Source organism: Trachemys scripta, chromosome 3 (genome assembly GCF_013100865.1).
Source record: "Trachemys scripta elegans isolate TJP31775 chromosome 3, CAS_Tse_1.0, whole genome shotgun sequence".
Lineage (NCBI taxonomy): Eukaryota > Metazoa > Chordata > Testudines > Emydidae > Trachemys > Trachemys scripta.
The window spans coordinates 40,351,854-40,367,631 of record NC_048300.1 but is presented as its reverse complement, the minus strand read 5'-3'; the positions used below and the strand labels follow the sequence as shown (position 1 = coordinate 40,367,631).

At 42.0% G+C, this 15,778-nt stretch overlaps 1 protein-coding gene across 7 annotated transcripts in view; it reads right to left on the bottom strand.

The window, feature by feature from the left end:
- The window catches only part of TRERF1 (transcriptional regulating factor 1), a 140,273-nt gene that overhangs the window by 11,169 nt on the left and 113,326 nt on the right, over nt 1–15,778 (bottom strand). For all 7 annotated transcript variants that reach the window (XM_034764495.1, XM_034764501.1, XM_034764500.1 and 4 more), the window contains 5 exons: nt 13,894–14,260; nt 11,751–11,817; nt 9,808–9,947; nt 9,387–9,490; nt 3,955–4,030 (listed from right to left, as the gene is read on the bottom strand). In XM_034764495.1, coding sequence (XP_034620386.1) covers nt 3,955–4,030; nt 9,387–9,490; nt 9,808–9,947; nt 11,751–11,817; nt 13,894–14,260 — 754 coding nt within the window. The remainder of the gene's footprint in view (nt 1–3,954; nt 4,031–9,386; nt 9,491–9,807; nt 9,948–11,750; nt 11,818–13,893; nt 14,261–15,778) is intronic.

The window sequence follows — 15,778 nt, the reverse complement described above, 5'->3', positions numbered from 1 at the left end:
TTCCACCCCACCATCAACCTCAGCCTGGACCAGACCACACAAGAGATCCACTACCTGGACACTACAGTGCAAATAAGTGATGGTCGCATAAACACCACCCTATACCAGAAACCTACTGACTGCTATACTTACCTACATGCCTCCAGCTTCCATCCAAGACACATCACACGATCCATTGTCTACAGCCAAGCCCTAAGATAGAACCGAATTTGCTCCAACCCCTCAGACAGAGACAAACACCTACAAGATCTTTATCAAGCATTTGTAAAACTACAATACCCACCTGGGGAAGTAAGGAAACAGATTGACAGAGCAAGACAGGTACCCAGAAATCACCTACTACAGGACAGGCCCAACAAGGACAACAACAGAACACCACTGGCCATCACATACAGCCCCCAGCTAAAACCTCTCCAGCACATTATCCACGATCTACAACCTATCCTGGAAAATGATCCCTCACTCTCACAGACCTTGGGAAGCAGGCCAGTCCTCGCTTACAGACAACCCCCCAACCTGAAGCAAATACTCACCAGCAACTACACACCACACCACAGAAACACCAACCCAGGAACCAATCCCTGTAGCAAACCTCATTGCCTACTATGTCCCCATATCTACTCTGGCGACACTGTCAGAGGACCCAACCACATCAGCCATACCATCAAGGGCTCATTCACCTGCACATCCACTAATGTTATATATGACATCATGTGCCAGCAATGCTCCTCTGCCATGTATGTTGGCCAAACCGTATAGTCCCTCCGCAAAAGAATAAATGGACACAAATCGGACATCAGGATGGTAACATACATAAGCCAGTAAGTGAACACTTCAATCTCCCTGGTCATTCTATTACAGATTTAAAAGTCACTATCATTGAACAAAAAAACTTCAGAAACAGACTTCAAAGAAAAACAGCAGAACTAAAATTCATTTGCAAATTTAACACCATTAATCTGGGTTTGAATAGGGACTGGGAGTGGCTGGCTCATTACAGAAGCAGCTTTTCCTCTCCTGGAATTGACACCTCCTCATCTATTATTGGGAGTGGACTACATCCACCCTGATTGAATTGGCCCTGTCAACACTGGTTCTCCACTTGCGAAGTAACTCCCTGCTCTCCATGTGTCAGTATATAATGCCTGCATCTGTAACTTTCACTCTATGCATCTGAAGAAGTGACGTTTTTACCCACAAAAGCTTAAGCCCAAATAAATCTGTTAGTCTTTAAGGTGCTACCAGACTCCTTGTTGTTTTTGTAAATACAGACTAACACGGCTACCCCCTGATATTTCCTTCCCTCATTAGCCTGATGACGTCTGACTTTCGAAGTATAGTTCAAAGCCCACTTACTCACTCATTCTTTTGCCTGAAATGTATTTTAAGGGGGATTATGAATCTCTCATATTTGGGGAATTGTTTGCATTTTCATGAGTCAGAATTATGTTCTGTTTTGATCTAGCTCTGCTTTAATGTATACATATGCACCAAGGAGCTGTGATAAATCAAATTTATATGGGGGGGGGGGGGAGAACACGGACCAAAACATACAAATTATTAATCCAAATGCCACTAAACATATAAAGTTTCAATTCAACTAATTTTTGCAGTTAGATTATTTTCCTGCAATAACAAATCCCATATGCCTAGAGCAGCTGACTGACCAATAATCACCAAATAAACTACCATTTAAACCCTGTAAATAGCCAGAAAAGGATTGTCAATATGAGATACAACTGTATAGTGCATTGAAGAACTTCAGAGAGCAGTTTTGTACTTTGGCTTTTTGTATTTTAATGGGGTTTAAACGTGGATTGGAGAGATTATAATTCATCATGTAGTGTACTGACTCTAATGTTCAGGTTTCTTTGTCTGCTTGAGAAATTCTGGTCCCTTCACTCCACCTGGCAAACAACAGGGTACTCTGATGCCCACAGCTGTCTACTAGTTGGCAGTTATTAGCATTTAACTGGAATTCTATCTTGTGCGGAATGTGAAGAAAACAAGAGCCTCCTCTTGTGTTGCCTTTGTCATTGTGAACCGCTTGCATAAAATGATAGAAATTTGTTTGAACGAAGATGAATTCTTAAAATCTAGCACTTCCCAGCCTTTAACCACTTGCCAAAATCTCTCTTCAAGATTCTGATCTTTATTTCACTCTTATCGGCTAATTACAGATCCAAACAATATTAGGTGACTAGAGACCAGGGCTGCAGACATCACTGGCAGTAACCAAGTAACAGAGTAGGGAGTTTTCTTGCAATAGAAGTATCTCTTCTGCAAGAAAAAAATAAATGACAATTTTCTCTCTTCAGTCTTCTGTGGGAATGACAATTGGTTTTCTCTTGGTGGGAAAGAGAATCTTCCACTCAAAGGAACTGCTCAGGAAAAGCACCTGCCACCCCCCTTCCATCCAAACAGCACCCACATAAAGGCACAGTGTCTTTTTAGTTCCTAATCTTGTTAAGACTGCACACATATTTTCATAATGAATTTCAAGCTGTTAATTTATCCTTAAAAGGAGAGAAACTGTGGACCAGACTTCCCCCTGCATCTAAGCTCCATTTGGCCAAGAGCAGAGGCATGGCAATCATGGAGCTGCCTGATAAACTGGGACAGTATGAGTCTTTCCTGGTGTTTTAGAGCAACCTAGGGATTGCTCCAAGTAACACCAGTGGAGGATCACCATAATACAGTGCAACTCTTCATGCCCCTATTTTGGGATGGCAGCTGGCATACGTGCCAGGCTGCAAACATTATACCAGTGGAGAGCTCTACCCTGGGTTGCCACAGACAAAATTGAGCTCATCTGCACTACCTAGGTAGCACAATGGGCTCTGACCCGAAGCCAGAATTTGGCCTCGTACATTTTGATTATCCAAGCATCAGGAGATTCCTGGATTGTTTCCTTTTGAGTGCAAGGTGGAGACAATGGCTAGGCTCAGACAAGAAATCTTACTATAGAACCTGGGTTGGCTTAGACACAGGATATGAGGTTGTGGGGTGAGAAGGGACCTGCCCTCACCTATCGTTTTTATCATGTAATCTTTAGTAACAGCACATACATCTAAATAGCTGGCCAGGGTATATGTATCAAAGTATTTTCAAACTATGAACAAGAGGAGACTCCCATTATGATTGCTAAGTAGAAGAGCTAAATCTGTTTGTTTTAGGCTAGATCTATGCAAACAATGAATCTGCATTCAGTAACTGTGAAAACTCTTGCAAGTGTTATACTCCAAGCTGAACTTTGCACTTTTCATGAAATGACCATAAATGTCCTTACAAATATTTAAGCATCACAACCTCCATATGAGGAAGGTAAGATTGTACAACAATAACACTTTGGTATAAAGAGGCTAAGGGACCAGCCCCAAGTTACACAGCAAGCTAGATCTTTAACAAGAACGCCAAGAATTTCAATCAGTTTTGGATCTTAATTAATGGCAGAAATTAGCCTAAATTGTTACAAATATCTATTAAGAACAATGATGTACCAAAAACCCGCAAAAAACAAGGAAGAGTATTCTTGCAATCTAAAGATTCATCTCTCCATTATTAAGAATTTTCCCTTTTAGTTATAGGAGATGATAATTCGAGGTGCTACCAGATGTTTTTTGTAGCATCAACTCTTTATTTAGAATCTTTATTTTATACACCAGCATAGTTTACAGATTAATATACCAAATTAACATAGTTTATTTCACCATCTTTTTTTCCTTGACATGAAACAAACCAAAGTAGTATTAATGTAGCCAAGTACTGTCTGGTTACAAAAACCTGACCAGAAATTATGCCAAAGAGAGGAAAAACCTCCATTACTCTAAACAAAGAGAAAGAACAAAAGAATCAGGTGGCCTGTAGCTTTAATTTTACTCAAAATTATGTGTGCTTCCCTGTGCTTTTTTATAAATGTAAATACATACATACAGATTGTTAAGAAACACCTACCAGCATAATGGTAATTTGCCAAAGGATGACACTTCAATCTTACTGGCTTCCTCAACAGCAGCATTTCCAGGGCAACCTACAAAACAAACACAGAAGAACAGAATTTTAAAAAAAAAAAACCCTCAGTTATTTACTTTGTATAAATGTGCACAGAACAAGCTTAACAAGTATTACAGTATGGGACAGGATTCAGAATCAACTGGGTTTATTTTTTACTTCCTTATACTAAAAATCATCATCAAATTACTCTCCAGGACCTACTTATGCTTCCTCCCCTACAAGAAATCATCCCCAACTAATCAACTAAAGATGGCCAGGCTGATGTGTAGCCAGTGTTAAGAGGATATTATTTATTTTTATAGAAACAAAAATAAATATCCTTTACTCAGAACAACTCAGTTGTGCACACAACCAGCCTATGTAACCAAGTGATTCTTCTACAATTCCCCTCATCTTCCCTTCCTTATTTCCTCCTCCTGGTTGTTACCTTCACTGGTTGCATCTTGCCTTAAATTAGATGGTAAGTTATTTGGAGAGGGACTTTATTTTTCTATTTGTCTGTACAGCCCTTTGGATGCTACTATAACACCATCATCCTCCAAATGTTCAACTCTAAGTGAATTATCCACACGAGAACAGCAAGCAATAACACACTACAATTCTGGACAATTAAACAAAGATTTGACAAGGTTTCACAGGAGATGGAAGAAGACTGAGTCCTGTGGGTCTTTCCATTGAAATGAAGAGAAACCTTGGGTAATGTCAGCACAGGAGAATGCCTAAACAAAGCCAAGGACTAAGTGCTATTAGTCACCCAAGCAGTACAATAAACTTCTAGAAAGGCTCTGCCTTGAGATTTAATTTATTAACAATGAAAGGAAGTGGTCAGCCCCCAGCATGATTACAAGGCAGGTTCATGGCATCACTGCCAATCTATCAGAAAAGTTCTTTTGTGTGGCGAAATCTAAAGCCATTTAATAAAAAAACCCGGTTACCTACCTTTCGTAACTGTTGTACTTCGAGATGTGCTGCTCATGTCGATTCCATTCTAGGTGTGCGCGCGCCCATATGTGCGGCCATCGGAGATTTTTGCCTTAGTGGTACCCTTAGGGCCGGCTGTAGCACCCTCTGGCGTGCCGCGCCCATTACGGTATATTAGGCGCTGCCGGCCCACGCCCTCTCAGTTCCTTCTTGCCAACAACTCCGACAGAGGAGCAGGAGGGCGGGTAATGGAATGGACATGAGCAACACATCTCAAAGAACAAGTTACGAAAGGCAGGTTTTTTCTTCTTCGAGTGCTTGCTCATTTCGATTCCATTCTAGGTGACTCACAAGCAGTATCAATGGAGGTGGGCTCGGAGTTCACCGTCGTGCAGCTTGTACTACAGCTCTGCCAAAGCCGACATCATCTCACGCCTGCTGAGTCAGCATGTAGTGCAACGCGAACATATGGACAGACGACCAGGTGGCAACCCGACAGAACCCTTGAATCAGCACCTGTGCCAGAAAGGCTGCCAAAGACGCCTGCGCTCTAGTGCAATGAGCTGTCACAATCACTGGCGGGGCCACTTTTGCCAGCTCCTAGTACTGGCGGATGCACGCCGTGATCCAAGACGAAATTCTCTGGGCTGACACCGGGCAGCCCTTCATCCTGTCCGTGACAGCAACAAACAACTGTGTTGACTTACGGAATGGCCGCGTTGTATCAATGTATGAACAGTGCTGAGAGGAGCTGGGCGCCAGTGGCGCACTGCGCATGGAGGCCAAAGTACTTGGTGTGCCCTGTGCAGAGGGCTCGGAAGCCGGGCGGAGAGTGGACTCCATCAGAAGGGCTCTGAGGCGAATGTCCCTCTCCTTCTGGGTACCATAAAAGTTCTTACAGTTCCAGCAACGTTCCTTAATGTAATTCCCCCGAGCACTTATGGCAGCTGTCGTGGGGGACACTCACAGGCATAGGCCTGCCGCAGACAGAGCAGGGCTTAAACCTGGGAGCTTGGGGCATGCCCCGCCTGGAGCAAAGTCTCAGCAGGGACCTTAGCTAACAGCTAACTACACTACTTAACACTAACTACAATTAACAAAGGACCAAAGTCCGATGGAAGAAAACCCCTTGCTCTTGACAAGCAAGAAAGGCGCTCTGAAGAACGAGCTGAGAGGGCGAGGGCCAGCAGTGCCTAACATACCACGGCATGGGCGCTACAGCCGGCCCTACGGGTACCACTAAAGCAAAAACCTCCGACGGCTACACACGTGGGCGCGCACACACCTAGAATGGAATCGACATGAGCAAGCACTCGAAGAACAACTTGTTATTCTGCTTCGACTGGCTCTGCACATGCCCGCTTATGGGTTTTGCACTGCCCAGTGCAGCCTAATGGTAGAACCTTCTCCAAGCACTGGCTGCTATAGCTTGTGGCACCCCTTCTTGCGGCTTCCTATAGCATCTCCAAACGTTCCGATAGTGAGCTTACACAAGGCGGCACTGCGGCCTCTACTGTCTCAGTACCTTCCAGCCACTGTGCCAGATAGAAGTGTCTATCGGATTCAGGGTTCTCTCCTATTCAGTACCTTTGGATAGTTTGCAATAGTTGTTTGTTTTAGTGTTAAGTGTAGTTTTAAGGCAGCTACAGTGTAGTTAGCTAGCAGAGTTTGTAGGGTCGGTTCTTTGTAATGGTGGAACTGAAGAAACAGCAGCAGCCAGGTTTTAAGAGTGGTGCTTCATGTCCAGATGTCTTCCCAGTGCCAGACAATCATGTTAGGTGCCTTAAGTGCCTTGGGGAAGGCCCCTGTCCTTCTATTTCCCAGACCTTTACAGGAGACACAAAACAGACTGCTAGCGCTCCTGCTTAAAGAAGCTCTTGCTGCTAACTGTTGGGTTCTGGGAGATCACCAGAGCTGAAGACTAAGAGGCCTGTTTCAGCTCCAGTTGCTTTGACTAGCAAGAATAAAATGCCTAAACGATCCCAGGGATTAGGGTTTTTGTCGGTTCTGGCTCCTATTCCTGTTTTGTTGGATCCTCCTATTAAACCCGTCAAGATGTCGAAGGCATCGTCTGTCCAGCTGACTGCTCTCCAATCCAGACCTAAGGTCTGAGCTTTGACCTGAGGATTACGAGTTGTGGAGCAATTGGCAAGGATGCCTCCCTTCCTTTGTATGGAGACAAGCTAGCCCATTTCACGGACATTTGGAGGTCTATTACCTTGGAAAAGAGGGTCCTAGTAATTATAGAAAAGGGCTATACAATACAATTTTAAAAGTTACCTATTCTCCCCTAATCCTTCACTTTTCAGGACCCCTTCTCTCACGATTATTCTTCTGTCAGAAATTTAAAAAAATGATCCTGTCAGGTGCAGTCAAAGTAGTATCTACATATCTATAGGTCAAGGGTTTATTTAAAATACTTCTTGGTGGGGGGGGGGGGGGAGAGAGAAGAGGAGATGGAGATTTCCATCCAATTTTAGATTTAAGAAAATTGAACAGGTCCACTTGGAAGTTCCAGTTTTGAATGCTAACCCAGGCCTCCACAATTCCCTTCCTTTCAATTATGGATTGGTTCGCAACTCTTGATTTAAAGGATGCATATTTCTCTCTGGACAAATCATCCTTTCCATCTTCATTTTGTAGTGACACAGACATTTTCAGTACAAGTTTCTTCCATTTAGCCTTTTCCCAATGCCAGGAGTCTTCAAAGTACCTTTCTGTAGTAGCGATCCATCTCTGAAAACTATGCATCTTTGTTAACCCATATTTGGACAATTGGTTGCTAAAGTGACAGGGCAAGGACCAATATTTGTGTGTGATACAATTTAAAGGCTTATGAAGGAGTTATCTAATATATATACCCTTTCGAGGGAACCAGTTCCACAACGGGATTTTAATTTGGTTCTATCTATGCTCGTGAAGCTGCCTTTTAAACCTTTGGCAGAGTATTTTTTATTTTACTTATCTATTAAAACTGTGTTTATTATTGGTATAGCATCAGCCAGAGGGTTGAGCGAATTTTATCCTTTATGGCTGATCTGCCATTTACTATTTTTTATAAGAACAAAGTGGTTCTTAGACCTGATCTCAGGTTTCCACTAAAAACTGTATCTGAGTTTCATATCTGTCTATTAATTTACCAGAATTTTTCTCAAAGTCACATGCTAATAAAAGGGAATCTGTGTTATATACTTTAGATGCTAGAAGGGATTTTAGCATATGATTTAAACAGAACTAAATTTTAGCACGTCATCTAGGTTATCTGTTTCTTATACTAAAACCCATATGACTCAGAGTATCTCCTAAAACTATTTCCAGAGGGGTTAAACAACGTATCATTAAATGTTACAAGTTAGCAGCAGTCCCTGTGCCTACTGTTGAAGATCTCATTCTACTAGGGATAGGGCAGCATCTTTTGCTTGCCTTAAACATGTTCCTATTGGAGAAATCTGTATGGCTACTACTTGGAAGTGAATCCATACTTTCATGGGTGCCGACTCTGTGGGTGCTCTAGGGTTGGAGCAGGGGGAAAATGGTGGGTTCTGAGCACCCACTGGCAGCCCCCCACCCCCCCATCAGCTCCCATCCTCCCCCCCCACTGTTTGCCACCCGCCGGCAGGCCCCACTGATCAGTGCCTCCCTCGCCCTCCCCGTGCCTCCTGCTATCAGCTGTTTCACAGCGTGCAGGAGGCTTTGGGAGAGGGGGGGAGGAGTGAGGGTGTGGTGCATTGGGGGGGAGGGAGTGAAACAGGGATGGGAAGAGGCAGGGCAGGGATGGAGCAAGGGTGGGAAAAGGTGGGGTGGGGCCCTGGAGGAAGGGGTAGAGTGGGGACGGGGCCTGGGATAGAGCTGGGGGTTGAGCACCCCCAAGCACATTAGAAAGTCTGCGCCCATGCATACCTTTACTAAACATTATGCTTTGGATTTTGCTTCAAGTGTGGATGCTAAATTTGGTACATCAGCATTTCAGTCCTTTAATTAGGACTCTGTTTCACTCCTCCTGAGTTTTCAGCACTGCTTGCAGAACTTACCCACAAATAGGGATATGCAAAGCCACTCGCAGAAGAAAGGAAGGTTACGCTTAATCAGAATTCTTCAAGACTATTCTGCATATTCACAATCCCCCCCACCCCCCCTCTACCTTCCCCTCTTTCTCAAAGTCCTACAGCGGTTTCTCTGGGTTGGCAGTGGCAGGAACTGAGGCAGTAGAGGGTGCAGTGCTCCCTTATATAGCTCAACCTCATAATGTTCAGAGACACTGAGGGAGGACAGGGGGCACATGCGAGCTCTAACAGATACTGCTTGGATAAGGTTCTACCTTTAAGGTGCACCAGGCAGTGCAAAATCTATAAGTGGCAATATGCAGAGTAAATACAAGTAAATAACCTTCATTTTCCCATGCTGCCAAGGTAAAGGAGAAGTAAACCTCTCTCTTCAGCTTCTTGTCTTACCATAATATCCCCTTTGGACTCAAAGAGGGAGTGCAATGCATATTCTGAGTTAGTTCCTCCACCAGGTAACACGCTTGAACAGCACATATTTAAAAGGTCTTCCACTGTCAGAAACAAAAGGGATCCTGTTAAATATTGCAACATGTCAGCCAAATCCCTAAAACCAAGGATTCTGCAAAGCCAACTCAAACACAATAGAGTGTAAAGTTTTCATTCTGAAATGCGCACACAGTTCTTGATGTTTGCATTGCACTTTTCTGTAACAATTCTCAAATGCATCAAATTAAAAGTGATCAGATATTGCAACATCTGTATAACCTTTTCAAAGTAAAACAAAAAGTATGAGAGTGAGAAATAAGTGGAGATTTCTATACTGAATATAGTGTTTTCAGTAAACAATTCAAATGGCAAAATACAGTACCTCTTCGTTGGAAGACTTTGTTTTCCAGTTCTGGACATGGTTTCCAAACCAAAGTTGCCTTGTGCATATCTCTCCCCATTGATGATCGGTCTTGAAGTTCAGGAATATCAGCCTGGAATCTTGATCCAATATTGATCTGTCTATAAAGAAATAAAGACAGATCTCAGCTGTAAGATTTACAGAGAAAAGAGTAATATTACCTTTTATTTAATGCCAAACAAAAAATAATTACACAGTTTAGACGCTCCCCAGGAATACCCAGGATTGTAGGCACCTTTAGCACGAGTGAGCCTTGTCTGTACCTGCCAGGAGTCAGCTCCCTGACAACCCAGGCCACAAACAGAACAAGTACTCCCCCATGGGCTCCACTGTCCTCTGCAGGCAAGCAATAGGTACACACCAACCTCCAAGCAACCCTCTGGAGTGCCCAGCCCTTGTTCCACTGAACACTCACAAAATTCACAGATTCACTACTCCTAAAGGAATAGTACACAAAAATTACTAGTTATAACTCAAGATAGCCATCCACTTAACACACAGCACTTAGATATATTTATAGTGAAAACAAGAATATGTTTATTACCAAAGAACAGAGATTCAAATGATACTAAGAAAGAATATCAGAAACAAATGGTTACATATAAAACAAACTTATAACAAGTTTAGGCTGTAGCAAGCATAACTCATAAAATATTCCCCCGTCTCCTACAGGATAGCTCATCCCAAGTCCTTTTCCCCAGTGTTTTAAACCAGGATGTCTGAGACCGTCCTTTCATTAGATCAAGCCCACTGGCAGCTTGTCTTCACAGCCTGAAGGATCCCAGGTGCACCTCCATACCCGTTACACTCCCAAAAATTCATTGTCTTTACTTGTAAACAGGATAATCCCTGCTGTTTTTGTTTTTTCCTGCAGCACTCACAATCTATTCATTAGCACTTGATTCAATATGCAAGTAGATTTCCAGTGCAAGATAATACAATGGTCAGCCAGGGAGATAAGTGTCTCCCACTTGGAGAAGTCTGTCTCAATGCATGCTACCTCTGAGTGACCAGCCTTTAACGCCAAGGCCTTAAAGACATAATTTTCAGCATGCATATATAACTCCTTACGCATTATCTGCACGTACATTTTGCAATGATTATGACCACCAGCACGACACATGATCCATTTTGGTAAAGCCAGGGGATCCCTGTAAACCTGTGGAAGCCCTGTGCCCTCTGCCCGTGGGCATCAAGAGGTCCTCGCATCACACGTCACAATGGTCTGACGTGAAATGGTGTCAGACTATCTTACAACATAATATTCAGTAAACTCTGCTCTCACTGAGGCAAATAGCGTATTATAAAGACCTAATGTTCAAAAAGCTGTGGACAATTCCAACACAGTTTAATTGGACTGGGAAGCAGGTTTTAAGTCCCAGAAGAGAGAGAGATTATGGATATCATTACAGTATCGTGAACAGGCCAGATGCAGTCAGTTATACCTAACTGCCCCATAGGGGATGGCACACCTCAGGAGAGGGCTGGCGGTGATAACACTGTCTCTGTCCTCTCTTGGTATCTCACGAGGGAGGGAAGTTTAACATCTCCCAGAACTCCATAGGAGGGCTGCCAGGGCAAGTACTGAATCAACACGCTGCCCGAATGCAGTGGTCACACTCTTTTCAAGCCAGCACCAGCTACTTTTGTGACTTCACTGGCCCTTTATAGCTCTCCCCTGAAGCCATGGCTGGTTTGCAGTGCCACAATCTCATCTCTGGCAGACTTTCTGCTGTCAGTGACCCAGCCAATGTTTACACTGGTATAGCCTTGAGTGCCTCCAGCCAAGAAGTATGATATTACCTGCCTTGTTCAAAATATACAAGACCACATTCTCTAGATGAGAGAGGGTGAGCTGGCTGAAGTAGGCTGTAAAGTGATACACATTGATAAATGTTTCTTACGGTTCTATATCAACAGTCTGTTCTCCAGGCCCTGGAGTCACTGGAATGCTGCTTCCATCAATACTATCTGAAACAGAAACAGGGATTTGATTTTCTGTTTAGAAAGCTATTTTCTTAACTAGGACATCATGTTTGGTCCTCCACTGCCCCCCATTGTGTTGCTATCCTTCTATTAAATGTTCCATAGAAATCAATGAAACATCAGGCTATAGTTGGTGCATTGGCCTGAATGTACCAGGGGGCTTAAGAAACTAGGTACAGTGCAGCTGGGCACAGCTGCAATTTTCAATAGCACCAATTTCCACACTGATGGTCATGCTGAATGATTTTCTTTATAATCTACACACTTGGTTGTACGTTAGCTTTGTACCTCCTATCATGCTGCCACCCATGCCTAGTATGGTTTCCCGTTACCATATGCTAAGTGCACACACTCCTCCTCCTCCTCCAAATACCTCTTTAAAATTAATTCTTCCATAAATCTCTCCTACTTCCTTTTCTCATCAATAACCCCCACAGACTCCCTTAACTGATCTATTGTCCTGTGACTTGTTTAAATTGTAAATATGGGTCAGGAAACATGTACTAACATTCTGTTAGTAAAGCATTGAGAATGTATTTATGGCACTGTATAGGTGATTTTGCAAATCAGTGAAATACAACACAGTTACAAAAACAAAACAAACAAAAGGGAAAAAAAAAAAAAAAAAAAAAAAAAAAGAAAAAACACCACAGCCAAACCCCCAAAATCCAGATCAGCTGTCACCTTGTTACTATATCTCTGAAGAAACCAAGGACCAGAGATTAAGGGGGGTACAATGGTGACAGAAGGTTCAGCTGGCCCTGGACTACTTCCTAGAATTAGGAGAAGGCCAAAACCAAGTTCTGATCATCTTCTAGAAAGAGCAGGAAGGAAGAGGAGATGTTGCAGGATAGAGGACTAGGACTGCCAATAATACAGTTTTATAAATTGGAATTCAGTGCCTACTAGAGAACATATCAAAGAGGCAATTTGATTTATCCATTTTGCTAACTTGAGAAAGCTAGCAGTCAATTTTTTTAATCTATTAAAGGGACTGATCGCAGAAGATGGGAATATAGAAGGGGAAGCAAGGAGAGGGGATAGAACAGAACAGCAACATGTCAGGATAACTGAGGACTACTGATGGACTATGAAGGGTGCATCATCTAGTGTTTTTTGACCAGAAGGCTGGTGGCTAGGAAGAAAATGTGGATGTAAAATTGTAAAACACGGGGGATCTTCAAGGATCCAAGACAAGATAATTTAAATACACCTATTTTTCTTTTGGGTTACAGGATAAATTTAATGATCCAGTAAGTAAAATCTTAATTCATCACCTGAACCATGCTGCTAAATACCTCGTTTATAGGTTTTGCAACACTACACAAACAGAAATGTGTCTCTGGCAATTTTGAGGAATTGCTTTGCTTGCACAGTTAATTTATAATAGAAAGTAAATTAAGTTCTCTAACATACTGGGGATCATTTCTAAGTTACTTAATCACACTTTAAGATGTTATTTCTACCTTGGGCAGACTCTTCCAGTATAGCTAATATAGATTATCCCCCATACACACCTTAAAGATCTTTTCTATGCTTATGCTATATTAGTGTTTATATTTTATATATATATTATATAAAAACTAACCATGTCTAGATATATGTATGTTGGGCTTTAAACAAAATATTTGCTACCGCAGTCATGTAGCTTAATGTTATAATAAAAAATTTCTTCTCCTGAACTGAATAAATGCTTAAAACCAAACTGTCAAATCCCAAAACAGGTGTGTCCCACTTGGCCCATTTGAGCAGGCTCCACTTTAGTTATAAACACTGTGTCCTTTGAAATAAATATGTTCTGATCTTTCCATCTGAAATTAACCTGTCCATTTCCTAGTTTAAACCCAACACTGTAATATCTAGAAGAGATGTACGCATCTGGAAAAACAGACTTTGTTGAACAGGAAAAGTAACAGTAGTTTGTGTATATGTCTTGTCCTTCTCCAAAGATGATTATTTCAAAACAGAAAGCACACAGGGAATATAACATAACATAATAGTGTTTTATGTAAGATGTGGATTTGGGCTCAGAGAAAGTGTTACATTAAATAAAATACTTACTAGATCGACATAGGAGCACCCGTGGAGTGGGTGTCAAAGGAGTAAGCGGCAGCTGGGCGTGAGATGCATTATGAGATGTGATAACGCTGCTAAAGAGCCCAGATCCTTGGCGTACTGGGCTAAGCATAGGTGGTGGGGTATAGGGAGGAAACGCATGTGTCCTGTCCAGGAGATGGTCTCCTAGAATGCGGGGAGAGCGAAGTTGGCTTTGATACAGAGTAGCTCCTGAGTAGGATGCACTGAAGTTGAAGGAAGGAGGAGGTATGAAGAGTGGTTCAGGTCTATGTCGATATTTTTTCTTGTCCTGCAGGGATTTGAAGTCTTCTTCCAATTTTGTAGCACTTTGATGCTGTTTTCTGCCAAGTTCCTAAATGAAAATTTATAACATTTAAATATACAGCTATGATTAGTTTGGGTTACATTACCTATAATTTCCCACAGCCAATGGAGACCGGAAAGCTGTTATCAACTGATGGCTGTTCAGGGCCCTACATGGAATAAGTCTGACAGTTTCAGTCCAGGTTTTTTTTTTTAAGCCAACAGGTGCCTGTGTGACAAAATACCAACACTACAACTGGTACTAGTTGGTAATCTTAAGACAGAAAGAATTCATTACCTTTCCAGCTTCAGAAATCATCACTCCAGGTCAGAGAAGGACTGTAAAAAAGCTGGCTAGGCCAGTAAAAGAGTGGCCTTTGCCACTGCCAGTGTTTAGTGGCTAAAGAGAGGACCTGGCTCCAAAATGTCAATGCAGCATTTTTTACCAGCACCCCTCACATTCACACTTATTTCCAACTACACAGAATTTATATTGGTCATCTGGGAGTTGCTCCATCTACCTCCCAATGTCTGAGTTTATTAGAAAGTTAAATGTTTTCCAATACATCTACTTGGCTTTAGTAGGATGGACACATTTGAGCTCAATGGAATAAATGCAGCATTGTCACTGGCAGGAGAGGGAAAAAAAATGTAATAAAGTCAATTTCTTTGTCTCTTATCACTACATTTCCATCTGCTGGGTGGAATCCAGCTGCAAGGAATCTTGTATTAATTTTCTCCTTTCTTGGCAGGGAAAATAGTAGCAGATGAGAACTGGGGACATAACAGCATTATACATTCCAATAATTTGGAGATTAAAGACATTTAACACTGTACCACCCTGGTCTATAAAACGTGACAGCAATTGGGGTTATGCAAGTCTGAAATCTGATTTTCAGGGCAAATGGTTAGGTAGCTTTTTAAGAACGCACACAATGATGGTACACATTCTTAGTTTTAAAAATACTACTTTCAGGTGCTTAGGTTTTAAGATCTCATTTATGATAAACATGGGGGGGGGAGGGAGAGAATTTCTTGGCTAGATAAAGATATACGAAAATTTCTATATCATCTGGTTAATATTACTACTATATAAAAATAAATTATTACTCAACATGTTTAGATAATATATCTAAACACCATGGGTGGTTCTTGACAAGCATACTCATCCAATAAAAAGTATGTTAAAAGAAGATTAACACTGTCACCTTTTATTCCTGCTGTTAACACATTCCAGCTTGTGGAAATGTTCTCTATTGCAGAGGTCCTGCCCTCTCTGTTAGATCATGGCTATATCCCTTCCAACATCTGGTGATTTTTCCTCCCCAAAAATTTAAGTTCTGAACATATTTTTCTTTTGCAGGAAAATGTATCTTTAAGGAGGACTGTGTAAAAACATTGAAAGCAATGAAAAATCACAGGGGAGTGTGAAACATAGCCATGTACTACAGAGTCAGTTATGATGGTGAACATCCAGTGGTCAAAAAGGAGAAAGAAAAGATGGGGCGGGGGGAAATCAAGTAATATAGCAGAAGTCTGATCAGAACCTCAAATTAAGTGTTTGCTC